This window comes from Cervus elaphus, chromosome 20 (genome assembly GCF_910594005.1).
Source record: "Cervus elaphus chromosome 20, mCerEla1.1, whole genome shotgun sequence".
Lineage (NCBI taxonomy): Eukaryota > Metazoa > Chordata > Mammalia > Artiodactyla > Cervidae > Cervus > Cervus elaphus.
In genome coordinates this window covers 42,299,112-42,316,362 of record NC_057834.1, presented here as the reverse complement: position 1 = coordinate 42,316,362, position 17,251 = coordinate 42,299,112, and the positions used below count along the sequence as shown (strand labels likewise).

At 51.3% G+C, this 17,251-nt stretch overlaps 1 protein-coding gene across 1 annotated transcript; it reads right to left on the bottom strand.

Moving 5' to 3' along the window:
- Positions 1–661: 661 nt before the first annotated feature.
- On the bottom strand, positions 662–9,462 carry SELENBP1 (selenium binding protein 1). The gene is made up of 12 exons (XM_043877409.1): positions 9,328–9,462; positions 6,531–6,587; positions 6,275–6,387; positions 5,856–6,041; positions 5,059–5,179; positions 3,365–3,547; positions 2,904–3,082; positions 2,125–2,203; positions 1,909–2,030; positions 1,563–1,655; positions 1,280–1,398; positions 662–1,081 (listed from the first exon to the last, which is right to left on the bottom strand). The coding sequence occupies exons 1-12, from the start codon at positions 9,329–9,331 to the stop codon at positions 919–921; spliced, it is 1,419 nt and encodes a 472-aa protein (XP_043733344.1). The 5' UTR covers positions 9,332–9,462; the 3' UTR covers positions 662–918.
- Between the last annotated feature and the right edge of the window lie 7,789 nt (positions 9,463–17,251).

The window sequence follows — 17,251 nt, the reverse complement described above, 5'->3', positions numbered from 1 at the left end:
CTGCTGGGTTGGTTACCTTGATGTCCCAGCCTTCCTGCCCCATCTTGTTCCTGTCTTCCAGATAGGAGGTGACAAACCTAACCTCCCCGGACCGGTGTGTTCTCTCAGTCTTGTCAGCAGCATTGGGAACTGACAGCACATCTATGTCAGGGCTCTAGGGGATCTCCTGTGTGTGAGAGGGCAGGTTACGTCCTCCTGGGGGTGGTGGATGAGATGGGTGGGTCATTAAAAGAAAGCACAAATTAGCAACTTCCCTGGTGGTCCAGTGGCTAAGATTCTACATTCCCAGTGCAGGGGGCCCAGGTTTGGTCCCTTTTCAGGGAAGTAGATCCTACATGCCACAATTAACAGCCTGCACAGCCAAATACATAAATGTTTTTTTAAAAATTTAAAAGATTAAAAAAAATAATAATAGTTTAGGAACACTGGTTGATAGCCTGCCAGCTCTCCTTGTGACAACCACCTTCAAAATCTTCAGGTTCTGTCTGGCCACAGAAGTGAGATTTTGGCACCATTAGCGTCATACCGGAATCATCGGCATGAACTAGTCATCATAACTACCCCGCCCCTTGGTCCTCTTCAGGACTTTCCTGCAAGATACAAAGGGTCGGCAGAGGAGGACCCATAGGCCCAGTGCCCCCAGAGACAAGGTGATCTCAGGAAGAGGTTCACCCGTTTATTTCTTAGAAAAATCATTTCCAACAGCTCATGTAAAAACAGCACAGTGAGCGGCTTGCAGCCGTGGCAGGCAGATGGAGACATGGATCACTACATGTCAACAGCCTGGGTTTGGCTTTAAAAGGAGAAGCTGCTAAGGGTCGGAGGCTGAGAAAGCAGAGTGAAGCCAGGTCTCGCAGAATGGAGGGTCCAAAATGTGGAATGCAGCTAGGAGCTGGAGTTGGGGGCTGGGGGGCTGCTTCAGAGCCAGATGTCAGAGCTGCAGTCGCCCCCAGGGTAGCGGAGCTCATGAGCCAGGGCTGGGCCAAGGGGCTCCTTCCCAAAATCCACCAGGAAGTTGGGGTTCAGCTTCAGCCCTCCCCTGACTGTGTCTACGTCGATCTGCAGCATCACAGAGCCTTCCCTGGAGGAAACAGGGCAGGAGAAGAAAGAGGTCAGAGGGGGCCACCTTTCCTTCCATCAAAATTAGGTAAGAGTTGGGGGAGGGAGGAGGGCTTCCTGAGGAGGGAGCAGAGTCTGCAAGCAGAGCTGAGGAGTCTTCAGGAAGCCCAACCCCTCTGGGAGAGGAGGGCTGGGAGGGGAGCCCAGGTTGTCTCCTTACCTGATAAGATCAGGGTAAAACTGCTTGTCCCAGGCACTGTACAGCGACGTGGTGACATAGAGACGTGTCCCATCCAAGCTGAGCTGGATCATCTGAGGGCCTCCAGCCACTCGCTTCCCCTTGGGAAAACCAGGGGTCAGACCCCAGGGTCATATACAGATCGTGGGAACCAGTGGGCACCACTCAAACCCTGAGAGGTATTCAGCTGCGGCCCAGCCCTCTCCCCTATACCTCTCCAGCAGGGATCTGAGGGGCCCTTGATCTGTCGGGGAGACAGCCTCACCTTGACCACCAGGGGCTCTGGCTGGCATTTTAGCTCCTGGTCCTCCAAGACCTGCACAGGGCCTCCCTTAACAATGCTGCCCCCGAGGAAGATCTGGATGGGGAGGAGCAGAGCAGAAAGGAAGACAGTGGTGGGCGGTGAGGACATTCCAGGAAGAGCACCTCACTTGCTCATGTTCCCCACGTGCAACCACGATTCCCTGTGGTTCTGGCCCGAACATCCCTCAGCCCCCATCTCTGCTTTTCCTGCACCTTCTTTATCATCCGCCAGGTACTTTGTACCCTCCGCCTCATGTCTAGACGTCTACTTCCTCCCTCCCTCCCTCTCCATCCTGCTGGGACCCCACCTGTCCCGCAAGGCGGGGCCTCTTGGGGTCAGAGATGTCGTACTGTCTCAGGTCCCCGTGCAGCCAGTTGCTGAAGTAGAGAAAGCGGTCGTCCAGGGACAGCAGGATGTCAGTGATCAGGCCTGGGGGTAGGGGGTGGGGTCCAGAGGCTTTAGGGACTCCTGTTCCCCAACCCAGGAATCAACATTCCAATTCCCATGCTCCCCGAGCACTCACTTGGCATTTCAGGCAGTATCCAGCCCTTCACTTTCTTGGGGGGCACCTGGATCACCTTCTCCACTGACCAAGTCCCTCCCTGCATTGGAGTTAAGAGGCAGAGAGGGGAGCCTGTCAGAGTTGGGTGATGGGTGTCAGGTCTAGGTCTCCCCAGAGTATACTGTCTGCAGAGAGAGAGTAGGTACAGGGTCTTCTTGCCACTAGGGTCTAACTCCCACGCAGACCCTCCTAAGGCAGGGATCATGTCTGCTTTCCCCTTGTATTCCCAGCGCTTAGCACAGTGTGTGTGTAAGTGCTAAGTTGCTTAAGTTGTGTCCGACTCTTTGCGACCCTATGGACCTCAGTCCACCAGGTTCCTCTGTCCATGGGGTTCTCCTGGCAAGAATACTGGAGTAGGTTGCTGTGCCCTGCTCCAGGGGTTCTTCTCAAGCCAGGGATAAAACCCACATCTCTTTACATCTACCTACATTAGTAGGTGGGTTCTTTACCATGAGCGCCACCTGGAAAGCCCTAGCACAGTGCCTGACTCACTAAATATTTTTTGAATGAATGAATGAATAAATAAATACAGCCAGTTGGGGCTTAGGGAGAAATTAGCCTAGGACAGAGAAGAGAGGCAGGGCAGGTGGCCTTATTTTTAGTTCCTGGGAAGTCTGGGTTGGTGGAGCCAGAGGAGGAGGAGACCTGGGTCACCCTGAGGGAGAAGGGAGTGACACAGTACGGAAGCTGGCAGAGAGTTGACAGGACTGCTGGGAGGAGAGGGCCAGAGCTCACATCACCTGGTTCTTGTAGAAGCGCTGGATGTTGGAGCCAAGGGCACAGCCCACGAAGCCCTGGTCAGCGGCCGGGTTGTGTAGGAAGCGGATCTCCAGGGGGATGAGACCGTCCTGCAGAGTCAGGGTCTGCACCCTCTCATGGCGCTGCCAGTCCCACACGTGTAAGCATTGCCCATACAGCCCTGGGGTGGAGACATGGTCGGAAGATGGAATCAGGATCAGGGCAGGAGAGCCTGGGCCAAGGCTGGGGCCCAGCCCAGGGTAGAAGGATGAAAGATGGGTTGGAGGGATCAGAAGGATGTTTGAGCAAGTCAGAACACTCAGCACATCCTATTCCATCACCCCAAGGTTCCAGGATCCACATGAGGGAAATAAGATGGCTGGAGAGTGGGTGTTTGGAATAGAAAGCAGGGGTTCATGTGAGCAAGCTCCAGCCAGCCCACGGGTATACGGGGGATTCTCACCTGCCTCTACATCAGCAGGGTTGAAGCCATCTCGTAAGACATTGGGAGCTGCCCATTCAGTACTGATCATGACATTGTGTCGAGGTTGGTACCAGAAGTCATAGCCCATAGGCGCAGCACCTCCAGGCCGCTCCCACGTCCCCTTCACCTCAAATGTCTCTCCATCCAGGAGCACAAAACCCCCTGAGCAGTGAGGAAAGTCAAGCGGTAGGTAGAGGTGGTGGAGACGGGCCCCGCATCCAGCCCTCACCCCAGGCCTGTCCGAGAGGCTCTGAGCCCATCGCCTGGTGCCCCTCCTCCCGCTGGGTTTACCAGGTCCTTAGATTCAGGAGCTGGATTTGGCCACCTGTCCAAAGGGTCCCACCCAGAAGGCTGGGTGAAAGGTGGGGACTTGTTCGGTGTCCTGGATCTCATCAGTTCATCCCTCTCCCAGACCACAGGGTTCCTTTTTCCTCCCTTGTGCCAGGATCTTTTGGGACTCCGTGCCCGATGCTTCCTCCGCCCAGCCTCCTACTTTCAGTGTAGGATTCCTGCCGGAGTCTAACCTCCATTCTGCTCACTACATTTTTTTAGACAGAGAAAATGCTATTTATTTGTAATTCGACATGAGTGCCCACGGTGTCTTTCCCTAGCTGAGTAGGTTGTGACACCTCGACATTTCTTTGCAAATGTAAATAGATGTCTACTCCTAAGTGTTCTTAAATCTTGGAATGTCATGCAACCCATCTTCTGGAAAAAGCAGTTAAATGGAGTCTAATGCAGTAACCTTGATCTACTGCAGTCTAATGCAGTAATCTACTGCAGTCTAATGCAGTAATCAGTAAGGTCATCCATGACCTTAACTGATAGTTCACTCCAAGCCCCTTGGATGGAAAGCTCTGGTGAAACAGGTGAGGCTGGCAGAGAAGCAGTACAGCACGGTGATTAGGACATAAACAGGGGCCATACTGCCGGGTTTGAGTTCCAGCTCTGCCACTTAATAGCTGCTGACTTAACCAGTCTGTGCCCCAGTTTCCTGACATGTGAAACAGGGATCACAGTAGCATCTATCTCATAGGTCGTGTCTGGCACATAGTAGACATTTCATGTAAAAGCTATTGACCACACCATAAGTGAGCAAGTAGCTGTGACAGGTAAGGATCCCAAGGATTGTGAGATTTGCTCTTGAGTTCGGGAAGGCTGATATTAAATGTATCTGTTTTCTGAGGCCATGTCTGTACTCTCTCACATTCCCCATGGCAGACCAGAACTTGTAAGTGAATTCATCATTCAAGGCTCAGCCTCATAAAAATAATTGAAACAACTGAAGTTACACACATGTGTGCTAAGTCGTTTCAGTTTTGACTAACTGTGTGCAACCCTATGGACTGCAGCCCACCAGGTTTCTCTGTCCAGAAACTGAGGTTCTTGGGGTTTTCCCAGAGAAACATGGGGTTCTCTAGGCAGGAATACTGAAGTGGGTTGCCCTGCCCTCCTCCAGGGGATCTTCCCGGCCCAGGGATCAAACCCACATCTCTTACATCAACCTGCATTGGCAGCTAAGTTCTTTACCACTAGTGCCCCCTGGGAAGACTAAAGTTACATGATTATCATTTAAATATTGGTTGAGACCCCCCCTCTGATTCTCCCTGGAAGGTCATTCCATCCCTTCTGTAGTTTGGAATCCGCTTCCCTCACAGGTGTGCCTACAATACCTTTGCTGTTGCCCTTGGGGTCTCCCAGGGCACTGATCATCACCTCCCCACTGGCCAGACAGTGACTGGTGTGGAGGTAACCCAGGTCACACTTGGCATGGATCTCCTTGGGCTCAATGACCTGGAGAGGGGTAAGGAATGATGTCAGAAACTAACAGGGCCAGGAGTCTCCACTCCTCACTCCTCCCCTCCCACGCTTCTATTTGCTGACCCACCCTCTTTTCCTTTCAAACATGGACACAATTTTCCCTGTAGGAATATGGCAAAGATTCAGTCTGCAGAGCAGCAGCAGCGTCAGAGACTGACAACTCTCTGGTTGAAAGCTGGAATTTCTCTCCTCCCTCCTCCCCGCTCCTCCCCAGTCTTGAGGGCATTCACAGCCCTTTGAGACCATAAGCTCCTCCCAGGCTGGGAAGATGCCAGTGTCAACTCTGTATCACCAGCAGCCAGCAGTGAGTGCCTGGCACAAAGAGGGCACTCAGCAAAGTGTTGAAAGGAGGGATCAGAGGCTCCGCCTAAGGGAAACCCTGGGCTCACTAACTCACTGGTGAAGAAATGGCTCCTTCAGCTCAGAGTGAAAAACAAGAGCCTCCTTCCTCCCTTGTGGTGCCCCTGGGTGACGATAACCCAGCACACCTGGTAACTCTCCTCCAAAGTCCAGCCCCGCTCCCTGCTGCTGAGCCTGACCCTGCGCAGGTGCCCGAGGCCGCTGCTGTAGGGGCGGCTTTCCTGCCCACAGGCTGCCCCAGGCGCTGAGCCCATTAGGGGCTCAGAGCTGGCTAGGGCAGAGGACGTGCCTTGTGCAGCTTTGGAGCGCGGGGCTCGGTGGCCACATCCACCACATAGACTCGGGAGGAAATGAGACTGGGTAGCACCAGCTTGGTGCGCGACTTGGTGCTGTCCCCGAAGCAGCTGCTGCAGGTGTTCCATCCTGAGTGATGCAGTTCGTCCTTCAGGTTGGGCATGGGCAGCCGGTGGATGACCTAGCAGAGGAGAGGGGGTATGTGTGGTGCTTATCCAGACCATGCCTCTGTGCGCTTTTCCAAAGGGGGCCCCCTGGACCTGCTGCAGCTGGCAGCAAAGCACAGCCCTGATCCCAGCACTGACCTTGCACATGGGTGGGGGTACTCTCGTGCAACGAACGACCTGAACCACCAGAGCCAGGGCAACCTAGAGGGGGGTCTCAGGGCCCTCTGGTGTCCAAGCCCCACCTCACCTGGGAATACTGGGGAGACTTGGGGTTAACATCCACAGTGGCCAGGTAATCCGGGGCTTCGGTGCCTGTGTTCCGGTAAATGCAGGGCAGGTAGACAAGCTCCTCCCTGGGTCCTGGAGGGTAGAAAGCAGGCAGTGGGGGTGATGGGCTGGGGAGGAGGGCCAGACCAGGGCAGGGTGTGCCAGCAACAGGGTCAGTAACCGGTACTGGCTTGCCCACTCCTGGGGATGCTGGATCTCAACCTTCTCACACGTACCTTTCATGGCCTCCAGAGGGGAAGGGTAGCCAGGTCCGCACTTCCCACATTTGGTCGCTGTGGAAACAATGGGGCTTGTTGGCTGGACCACACTCTGGAGGGCGAAGGCTCCTTCCTTGCATGCTGCAACCCCCAGCCCTCCCATCCCGCCACTGGCCAAGGCAGAGGCACAGTCCCAGGTCCCCTCCAGATCCTCCTGAGTGTGTGGGAGTGGTGGGAAGAGTTGCAGAGATACAACTTGAAGGTGCACAGACCCTCAAGCAGGACCCAGGGGAGGCAGGAGGAGGGGAAGTGCAGGGGAGGCTGTGTGGTGCAATGGTTATGACATTGACTTGGGTCCTCATCTCAGCTGGTCACTGAATGGCCATGGGAACTTAGACACATCACTTAACCTCCTTGGCCTCAGTTTTCACATCATCTGTAAAAAGAGGGTAATAAGAATACCACAGCGGGCTTGTATGAGAAATAAAACAGGAGTTGAAGTCAAGCATGAGGCTGTGTACTGGCCTGGGAGCAGCCAGTAAACCCTAGTTGTGCTTGACAAGCAACCCTCAGGTGGCGCCTGTTCATCTCATTTCACTTGAAAGGAATCTAAGCCAGGAGCCGGGATACTTCCTGCTTCCCTCCCCTCTGGGTCCTGACCTCAGGCTGCCAGCCAGCGCTAGGGTTATATAACCAAAAGTCTGGGAAGGGATAGGGGGCTGAAGTTCAAGGCTGCAGGACTGACACCAGCTGAAGATCCTTAGACCAGTCTCTACCCCTGGGTGGGCCCCATCCACTTGGTTTATCTGTAAACCAACCCTGGAGAGTTCAGATGCCCAACCACTAGAGCTGTAGGAAGTGGCCCTCCTTGTCCCCTGAAGTCTGGCAAGAGAAGCCACATGGATCTAGGCGACCAAAGTCAGTCCCTGACAAGGAGGACTACCACTTAGGCATTAAGCATCAAGTTTTGGGGCCTAACCTGGAGGAAGGGCTGAGGAATAAACAGAGGGAGCTGTAGGCCGAAAGAAACCCTGGAGTGAAGTTCACAGGACTTGACATGGCCTCCCTGCCTGGAGCATGGCCAGCCTGGCCACTGCTCCAGAGTCCAACCTCCACTGGTACCTGGGCTCAGGCCCCAGCCAAGGAGCCAGGTCCCCTACTTGCAGCAGCCACGTGACTTAGGAGTCTGAAAGGCAGTGACAGCACTGTAGAGTCCAGAGTGCGGTTTCAAGGTCCAGGTTTGACATCTACTCTCTCCATTTTCTCCCCTTTGACTAAAAGGGCTAATAATACCTCACCTTCTTCTCTAAGTGGCCGTGAAAGTCAAACAAGACAAAGTATTTAGAAGTACTTTCAGGTGAGAAATGTTGTATAAATATGGGTAGGGCTGTGCCAGAGATCCAAGGCAGTGCCTGGTGCCCAGAGAGAGGGCTGGGCCGGGATGGGACAGGTGAGGCCCAGCCCCAAGGAATTAATACTTGATCAGCTCTGCAACCAAGCTGTGTCAGGGTTTGGCACAGGAGGTAAGGGGGAAGGGAAGGAGGTTTCCAGAAACAGAATGGAAGGAGGTTCAAAACTCCAAGACCTCAAGGGACTTCCCTGGTGGTCCACTGGTTAAGAATCCGCCTTGCAGCACAGGGGATGTGGGTTCGATCCCTGGTCGGGGAATTAAGACTCTGCAGGCAGTAGGGCTACTAAACCCACAGCTCTGGAACTTGTGCACCACAACTAGAGAATCCTCACTGCAATTAAAAGATCCCTCATGCCGCAACTAGGATGCCATGCAGCCAAAAAAAAAACCACAAAAAACAAAAAAACTCCAAGACATCAAGACAGAGATACAAAAACTGCAAAGCCAGAGACTGAGAGAGAAGTAAAGGTATGAAGGAGGTGTGTTGTGAAGGAGGTATCGCGCCTAAGCACCATCCTCCCATCCCAGAGCCCAAGTGCCCCATGCCCCAACACCCACAGCATTTTTCTCAGTCAGGGTCAGGTCCTGTGAGCCACTCAGACTCCACTGAGCATCAGTCCTCTTTCTGGGGGAGCATCTATCTTAAGCATCTCAAGCATCATCTCTGATATCTTTGGGTTTGAGATGAGTCCAGGGGTTCTTCCAAAGCCAGGCTGCCTTGTTGGGCATTCCACCAGTACAGGAAAGAGCGAGGTCCCAAGAGGCAAGAACCTCAATACTCCCAAGCAGACCTAGGCTCCTCCTCAGCCTGACATCAAGAAGTCCATGGATAGGGGAATAGGAAAGCTTGGAGACTTGGAGGACTGAGAAGGTGGGAGGCACTGAAACAGTCTGAAACACCCCTTCTCCCCCGCCCCCCGTTTTAAGAGAGTGTGCGGACTCTCTGATCTCCCTCCTGGAGTGATTGGTGGGGCAGGATAGCTAGAGAGTGACCTGGCCACGGAAGGCCGGGTTCCCTGGTCCCTGCAGTGAGAAGCTGGCCTAGGGCTGAATCAGGGCTGTCAGTCTCCCATGGTAACTGTCAGAGAGGGTACAGTTGCTCCTAAGTGCCCTCACCCGTACGTATTTTCTCAGCTGCAGCAAGGCGCCCTGGTCCCAGGTTGCAGCTGGGGAGCTGGGTGGGAGCCCAAGGTCACCCTTCCCAGAAGTCCCTCTGCCTTCCCAGATGGACGATTCCAGAACTTTGGTTCTGGGAAATGCAGGGGTGCGGGTGGGGTGGCGACGGTGGAGCAGAGCCGGGCGGCCCCCTCCGCTAACCAGCTCCCGCTCCAGGCTTTCGGTCACTTCCTGTGGGGGGCGGGCCAGCGGCGGGCAGCGCGCGGTGGTCAGAAGCCCCCTCCTTACCCATGCTGCTCGCCGGTGCGCTTTGCTCCCGAGGGGTCTGCCAGGAGTGGGCAGAGAGAGAAGGGTGTGCGGGTGTCCAGGCTGGCTGGCTGTGCGGGAAGGGGGCACTGGGACGGGGATTTATACAAACAATTGGGGTGGGCGGGGCAGGGGGAGGGCCCGGGCCGCAGCTGGGAGGGAATGACGGGTAGCGGCTGGCCAGCTGGGGCACTTTCAAATGGCCTGGGCAGCTGTTTGTGTGAGAGTGCAAGTGTGTGTGTGAAGGAACCTGAGCGTGTGCAGATGTGCGCTGTGTCTGGGCACGTTTCCCTTTAGTGGGGTGGGTGCCTGGGCATGTGCTCTTGTGTATCTGGGCGGGTTCTCGCTCCTGTATACCCGTGTGCTGCCTGCGTGTGTACTTTCATGCGTGTGCCTGCGGGAGTGTGTATTTGTGTCTGTGTGGCTGTGTATGTGTGTGCCTGTGCACATCTGTGTACCGGCCACAATGTTTATGCCTTTGTGGGCATGGCCATGCGTGTTTGCATGAGTGTGTATGCTCACACATTTCTGGATCTCTAAATGCTCATCTCTGCACGTGGACCTGACTCTTGGCATTCAGAGACCCTGAAGACTGTGGGCTCATTTGCTCCCCCATCCATAGCCAGGGTCAGCTCTCTCCTGAGGTTCCTTCTTATTCCAGACATCTGTGTTCCCCAAGGCTGCTCACCCATGTCTTTGTACCGCAGCTGCCCTGACAGGAGCCAGGGCGGGGCTGGGTGTACAGGTTCCACCTTCCCCAGACCCATTCACTCCTCATAAGCTTTGAAGTGGAAGGAAACTTGGCAGTGCTCATTATTACCCTCTACTACCCTCATAAACCTCAGAAGGTGAAAGTGGAACGCCTCCCCCTCATCTCCCAGCCTGGTGCCGCAATAACTCCTTAGGGCAGCATAATAGGGCCCAGGGACAGTCCAGCATGATGCCATTGTCCCTAGCTGACCGTGACAGGCCCTAAAATTCAGACTCTCCATCTATCCAGGAAAAGAGTTCTCCAACTGGAGGATTCCATGACTGCTGAGCCTGCTAATATAGTGTCCCAGCCCCTAGGCAAATGACAGCTACTTGCTCAAGAACTGAGGCATGGTTGAAGCCTGATCCCTCAACTCTCTGGGGGCTGCCCTCATCTGGGGAGCGAGGGTTTAGAGAGCTGGACAAGAGGACCCTGACAAATTGCTCTCCATCTCGAAACCAAGAGCCCCCTCTCTCATCAACCTTGGCCACGTGACTGGGGTAACCCCTGCCCCCCTCTTCTAGGAACCTGCTGGCTCTGGTCTCAGGAAGCCTCTTTCATCTCCTTGGATGAAAGCTCCGCAGTGAAGTTTTTATTGGAGAGTGAAAGCAACAATGTTTGGGCTTGAGGTTGCCAGTAGAAAAGAGCCACAGGGTTTCCAAACCAGAGTGGCAGGCAGGAGAGCAAGACTGGGCTTTGGTGTGATGGGTGTCTGGCCTCCTGGTTCCCATGGGTGAGGGATCGTTTGACTCAAGAGAAGATGCTCTGTGGCTGCCCATGACCAGGGTCCTCCCTTATCCCCTCGTCCCCTCTTGGCTCTTTCCTGCTTCTACATCCTCGGCATTGTACTGTCATCCAGGCAGCTAAGGGGGTGCAGCTGTCCCACAGGGGGTGGCCCCTGAGGACTGCTTCTTCACCTTTGCCAGCTTCCTGCTCCCAGGCTGCCTCCACTCACCCTGCCCCATCCCTCTGGCCACCCTCATCCTGGGGTCTCTGTTGCCTACCTCTTCTCTACTTTTCTACTTTTTGGATTGAGGGAGACCAACAGGCAAGATCTGACAGAGAAAGAACCCTCAGCCTACCCCACCCCCGCCCTTATCAAAAGTTCTTAACTTCAATGAAGCTATTATTTTGCTTGTCCCAGAGTCTGTCATGCAATGCAAGTTCTCTCATGCCCTGCGGCTCCATACTCTCACCTCTAGCCTCTTCTTGTGATTTTCTCTCAGAATCCTCACTCCAGAGCCTGCAAAGTTCTGGGGAAAGTTGTCCCAATCGGGCTGCAGGTAGAGGCAATCCGGGGTCAGGGTTCAGACTGATAATGATAACGGAGAAGCGCCCTTGGTGTATTTGCTTCTTGGGGTACGAACAGGGCTTGGGGTGAACTGTACCCCAATCAGCACGGGTCTCCTGAGCGCCCCTAGTGCTGCTTCTCAGGAATTTCAGGGATCCCTTTCCTGAAACTGAGGCCAACCAGAGCTGGGCGAGATGGACTTCAATCTACTCACCTGGGTGGCCCCGCATGACGCCCTGACTCTGGGCCTCCCCCGGCCCCAGACAGGGTGCTTGGGAAGGCTGGCGGGGTGGGTGTGTTCTTCCTGTTGTTTCAAGCCCCAGAGAAGCACAGTAAGTGTTAGAGGTGATAGGTTATCAGGTTAACAGCTAGACAGCCAGGCGATTGTGTAACCGCTGCTCGAGCTTTGGCTGTGGCCTCCACAAACGGAGTGGGATGTTCCTGGCTGAAGTCCTGGAGCCGCAGCCACAGGGGCCGGGGTGGGGGGGGGCACTGCTGACCCCCCTTTTTCTTCCACCTGAAGCCCAATTTCTTTGGCACTCTGTAAACAGGCCCTGAGAACATTGACGGGGAAATGGGGAATTGAGGAAAGAAGCACTAAACCCAGTGAAGGGAAGGGAGAGGAGATGATGAACAACGTGATATATTTACAAAAGAAAAGAAACCTTGGTGTTCTTCATCTCTAGCAAAACAAAAGTGACAGGGAAGCAGTCGCAACTGGCCTGGGAATGATATTGGGAAGAAAGGAAAATTAAGTTATGAAATCTCCTCCCACGCACCAGCCCTTGTCTAGTGCCCAGTTTAACCCTTGTTAAACCCAACCCAATCTTATAAGTAAATCATCTTTTCTCTTACAAAGAAACTGAGGCTCAGAGAGGGTCAAGGTCACTGGCAGATGGTATGGCAGGATTTCCATCCAATCTGCCTGATTCAGGAGCTCACAGTTTTTCTAATCATTCCTTGGCATTTCTGTGTTTTGTTTTGCTTTGTTTGGTTGAAGGAGGAGGGTGGGGAGCACAGAAGGAATGTGGAAAGCTGTTGTGTTTTGTTTCTGAGAAATCTCAGAACATGGAGACTTTTTCTCTGAAAGGGGGAGAGGAGTGAGGAGGCAGATGTCCTCAGCTTGGAACTGTGCAGTCTTGGTGGGGGGAGTGGTGAAGACTCCCCTGTGCTCCAGGAAAGACTGGGAGCATGTACAACTGAATGCCAGCCTGATTGCCTTTGGAAAGAGGCAATGAAAGGAAGGGGATAATTTTCCATTATTAAAAATACATACTTGTGCATTTTAAAAGATAACTGGCATGTGGAATTCCCTGGCGGTCCAGGGGTTAGGACTCAGTGCTTTCAGTGCGGTTACCCGGTTTCAAGCCCTGGTCAGGGAACTAAAATCCCACAAGCTACACAGCCAAAACAAGGCTGTGGCCGAAAAAAAGAAAAGAAAAGATAACAAGTGTGTGTTACTTTTGTAACCAAACCCCAGGTAAAGGTATTAAAACAAAACAAACAAATATACATGTTAATATTAATATTAAAGAAATGAAGGAAGGAAGGAAGGAAGAAAGAACGGAAAACAGGGTGGAAGATCAGTGTGGTGCAGTCAGGGCCACAGTGGGGTCCCATGCCTTGGAGAAGAACTGGCTCTGGACCCTTCACACAGCAGTTGTCTCACTAACCTGTCTGCCCTCTCCTTTGGAAGACAAACGTGTGCATGGTCATTCATGCAGTCCATCTCCACAAACACCCTGTTTTGGTAGACAAAGTGGTGAACAAGACAAAATTTCTATCAAAGAGGTGACATTCTAAGGGAGACAACCTTAGAATATTATCTAATATCATTAGATAACAAGCAATCAAGTAAATGTATAAGTAAATAAGATCATTTCATATATGTTCTAGGGTGCTTCCCTGGTGGCTCAGATAGTAAAGAATCTGCCCACAATGCAGGAGAGCTGGGCTCAATCCCTGGGTTGGGAAGGTCGCCTGGAGAAGGGCATGGCAGCCCACTCCAGTATTCTTGCCTGGATAATTCCATGGACAGAGGAGCCTGGTGGGCTACACCCCATGGGGTCACAAAGAGTCAGACATGACTGAGTGACTAATGCTTCCATATAAGTGCTAGGAAGGAATCTGACAATGTCAGGGTGATAGAACAACATTCGATAGGGCTGTCTGGTATATACAGGGACAGATTTGTTTGCAAACGAGCAGCGTAAACAAACTAAGAGCCGAAGAACACACGAATGTATACAAAAATGCCTGTCGCACATAAAGTGGTAGCCTGTGGCAGCCTGGAGCAGAACTGGCTAGACAGGTTGAGGTTTTAACCAGCTCAGAATTTCTGGGCCCTGCCCTGCTCATTTCTCCACACTCTCAGAGGAGGAGAATAGCTTTTACTGAGGACCTGTTACGAGGTGTGACTGGTGCCAGGCTGGGCGCTGCATGCTAGCAAACTTGGAGAGGCAAGGAGCTTTTTTCTTCATCCTGCATTAATGAGACAATCTTACTAATTTATCCAGCTGCTTACGCTCATCTCACAGTATCTCCCTTCTCCGAACAATGCTGAATTCAGAGCCTGCTGCCCAGGCCGACGACAAAGCTCAGAGAAGAGAAAATAAAGAGAAAACCACACTGCCCTCTGCCAGGGCTTCCTGCAAAGGGCAGAATGTGAGAGGGCTTCCTTCCTACCTCTAACACACGCAGAAATATCCTCCCTCTGGCCTGCAGCCAATGCTTGAAACTTCGCCACCCACCGTTTCTGACTTTGTCTTGTGGGGTGGCCTCTTCTCACCCCTGAGCGGCAAGGATTACCCCTGGGGTGGTAAGCCACAAGCATCTTAGCAGTGTGGTCAGATGCATGCCTCCCAGTGGGCAGTGCTGAGGAGTGGCTATTGGTCTAATGGCAAGAGTGACGGAGACTCTAAAGAGGGGAAAGAAAGTGTTTGAAAAGCGCTTAACTATTTTGTCCCTATTTCTCTCTTTTTTTTCCTTAATTTTTTTTTTTTTTTTTGGCCATGCCGGGTGATACATGGGATCTTAGTTCCCCTCCTCCTCCTTCTTCTTTTTTTCCTCCTCCTTCTTTTTGTGTGCAGTCGTGTAGTCCCTGCGACCCCATGGACTACGGCCTGCCAGGCTCCTCTGTCGATGAAATTATCCTGGTAAGAATACTGGAGTGGGTTGCCATTTCCTACGCAATGGAATCTTCCTGATTCAGGGGTTGAACCCGTGTCTTCTGCATTGGCAGGCGGGTTCTTTACCACTGCACCACCTGGAAAGCCCCTTAATTCACCTGCCAGGGATCAAACCCATACCCCCTGCCTTGGAATCACGGAGTCTTTTTGTGGTGGTTGTTTTCTTTATTTTTGGCTGTTCTAGGTCTTCGCTGCTTCTGCGCAGGTTTTCTCTATGTGCGGTGGTTGGCGGCTACTCTTCGTTGCAGTGCTCAGGCTTCTCATTGTGGTGGCTCTGCTTGTTGCGGAGCACGCTCTCTTCGGCTCCCAGACTCTAGAGCACAGGCTCAGTAGTTAAGGAGCACACGCTTAGTTGCTCCGTGGCATATGTGATCTCCCTGGATCAGGGATTAAACCTGTGTCTCCTGCATTGACAGGCAGATTCTTTACCACTGCACCACTAGGGAAGCTGGGAAGCTTGGAGTCTTAACCACTGGACTTCCAGGAAAGTCCCTGTTCCTATTCTTGAGAGGAAAAAAAAGAATAGAAAGTAGATAGGGAGATCTCTCTCTTTCTCTCATTCTGGAACATGTCAATAAATATAAAAATAGAATGAATAGTATAATGAACCCACAGGTACACCATCCACTTTCAGTAAAAAGCAGCTTGTAACCCATTTTGTTTCAACTGTACCTCCCAGCCTCCCTCTACCTTGGATTTTTTTTTGGCAGTGAATCTAGACATTTTATTATATTTTGAATTCATATTTCAGTATGCATCCCTTCAAGATAATAGTTCTTTTTCAAATTATTTTTTAATTAATTAATTAATTATTAGGGCAAAGGCTAATAGAGTTTTGCCAAGAGAACACACTGGTCATAGCAAACACCCTCTTCCAACAGCACAAGAGAAAACTCTACACATGGACATCACCAGATGGTCAACACTGAAATCAGATTGATTATATTATTTGCAGCCAAAGATGGAGAAGCTTTATACAGTCAGCAAAAACAAGACAGGGAGCTGACTGTGGCTCAGATCATGAACTCCTTATTGCCAAATTCAGACTTAAATTGAAGAAAGAAGGGAAAACCACTAGACCATTCAGGTATGACCTAAATCAAATCCCTTACGATTATACAGTGGAAGTGAGAAATACATTTAAGGGACTAGATCTAACAGAAGAGTGCCTGATGAACTATGGATGGAGGTTCGTCATATTGTACAGGAGACAGGGATCAAAAACATCCCCAAGAAAAAGAAATGTAAAAAAGCAAAATGGCTGCCTGAGGAGGCCTTACAAATAGCTGAGAAAGAAGGGAAGTGAAAAGCAAAGGAGAAAAGGAAAGATACACCCATTTGAATGCAGAGTTCCAAAGAATAGCAAGGAGAGATAAGAAAGCCTTCCCCAGTGATCAGGGCAAAGAAATAGAGGAAAACAATAGAATTGGAAAGATTAAAGATCTCTTCAAGAAAATTAGAGATACCAAGAGAACATTTCATGCAAAGATGGGCTCAATAAAGGACAGAAATGGTATGGTCCTAACAGAAGCAGAAAATATTAAGAAGAGGTGGCAGGAATACACAGAACTGTACAAAAAAGATCTTCATGACCTAGATAATCATGATGATGTGATCACTCACCTAGAGCCAGACATCCTGGAATGTGAAGTCAAGTGGGCCTTAGGAAGCATCACTACGAACAAAGCTAGTGGGGGTGATGGAATTCCAGTTGAGCTATTTCAAATCCTAAAAGATGATGCTGTGAAAGTGGTGCACTCAATATGCCAGCAAATTTGGAAAACTCAGCAGTGGTCACAGGACTGGAAAAGGTCAGTTTTCATTCCAATCCCAAAGAAAGGCAATGCTAAAGAATGCTCAGACGACTGCACAATTGCACTCATCGCACACGCTAGTAAAGTAATGCTCAAAATTCTCCAAGCCAGGCTTCAGCAATACGTGAACCATGAACTTTCAGATGTTCAATCTGGATTTAGAAAAGGCAGAGGAACCAGAGGTCAAATTGCCAACATCTGGTGGATCATCAAAAAAGCAAGAGAGTTCCAGAAAAACATCTATTTCTACTTTATTGACTATGCCAAAGCCTTTGACTGTGTGGATCACAGTAAATGGTGGAAAATTCTGGAAGAGAGGGAATACCAGCCCACCTGACCTGCCTCTTGAGAAATCTGTATTCAGGTCAGGAAGCAACAGTTAGAACTGGACGTGGAACAACAGACTGGTTCCAAATCAGGAAAAGAGTATATCAAGGCTGTATATTGTCACCCTGCTTATTTAACTTATATGTAGAGTACATCATGAGAAACCCTGGGCTGGAAGAAGCACAAGCTGGAATCAAGATTGCCAGGAGAAATATCAACAACCTCAGATATGCAGATAACACCACCCTTATGGCAGAAAGCTAAGAACTAAAGAGCCTGTTGATGAAAGTGAAAGAGGAGAGTGAAAAAGTTGTCTTAAAACTCAACATTCAGAAAGCTAAGATCATGGCATCTGGTCCCATCACTTCATGGCAGCTAGATGGGGAAACAGTGGAAACAGTGACTGACTTTATTTTCTGGGGCTCCAAAAGCACTGCAGATGGTGACTGCGGCCATGAATTTATTTATTTATTTATTTATTTTGCAGCCATGAATTAAAAAGACGTTTACTCCTTGGAAGGAAAGTTATGACCAA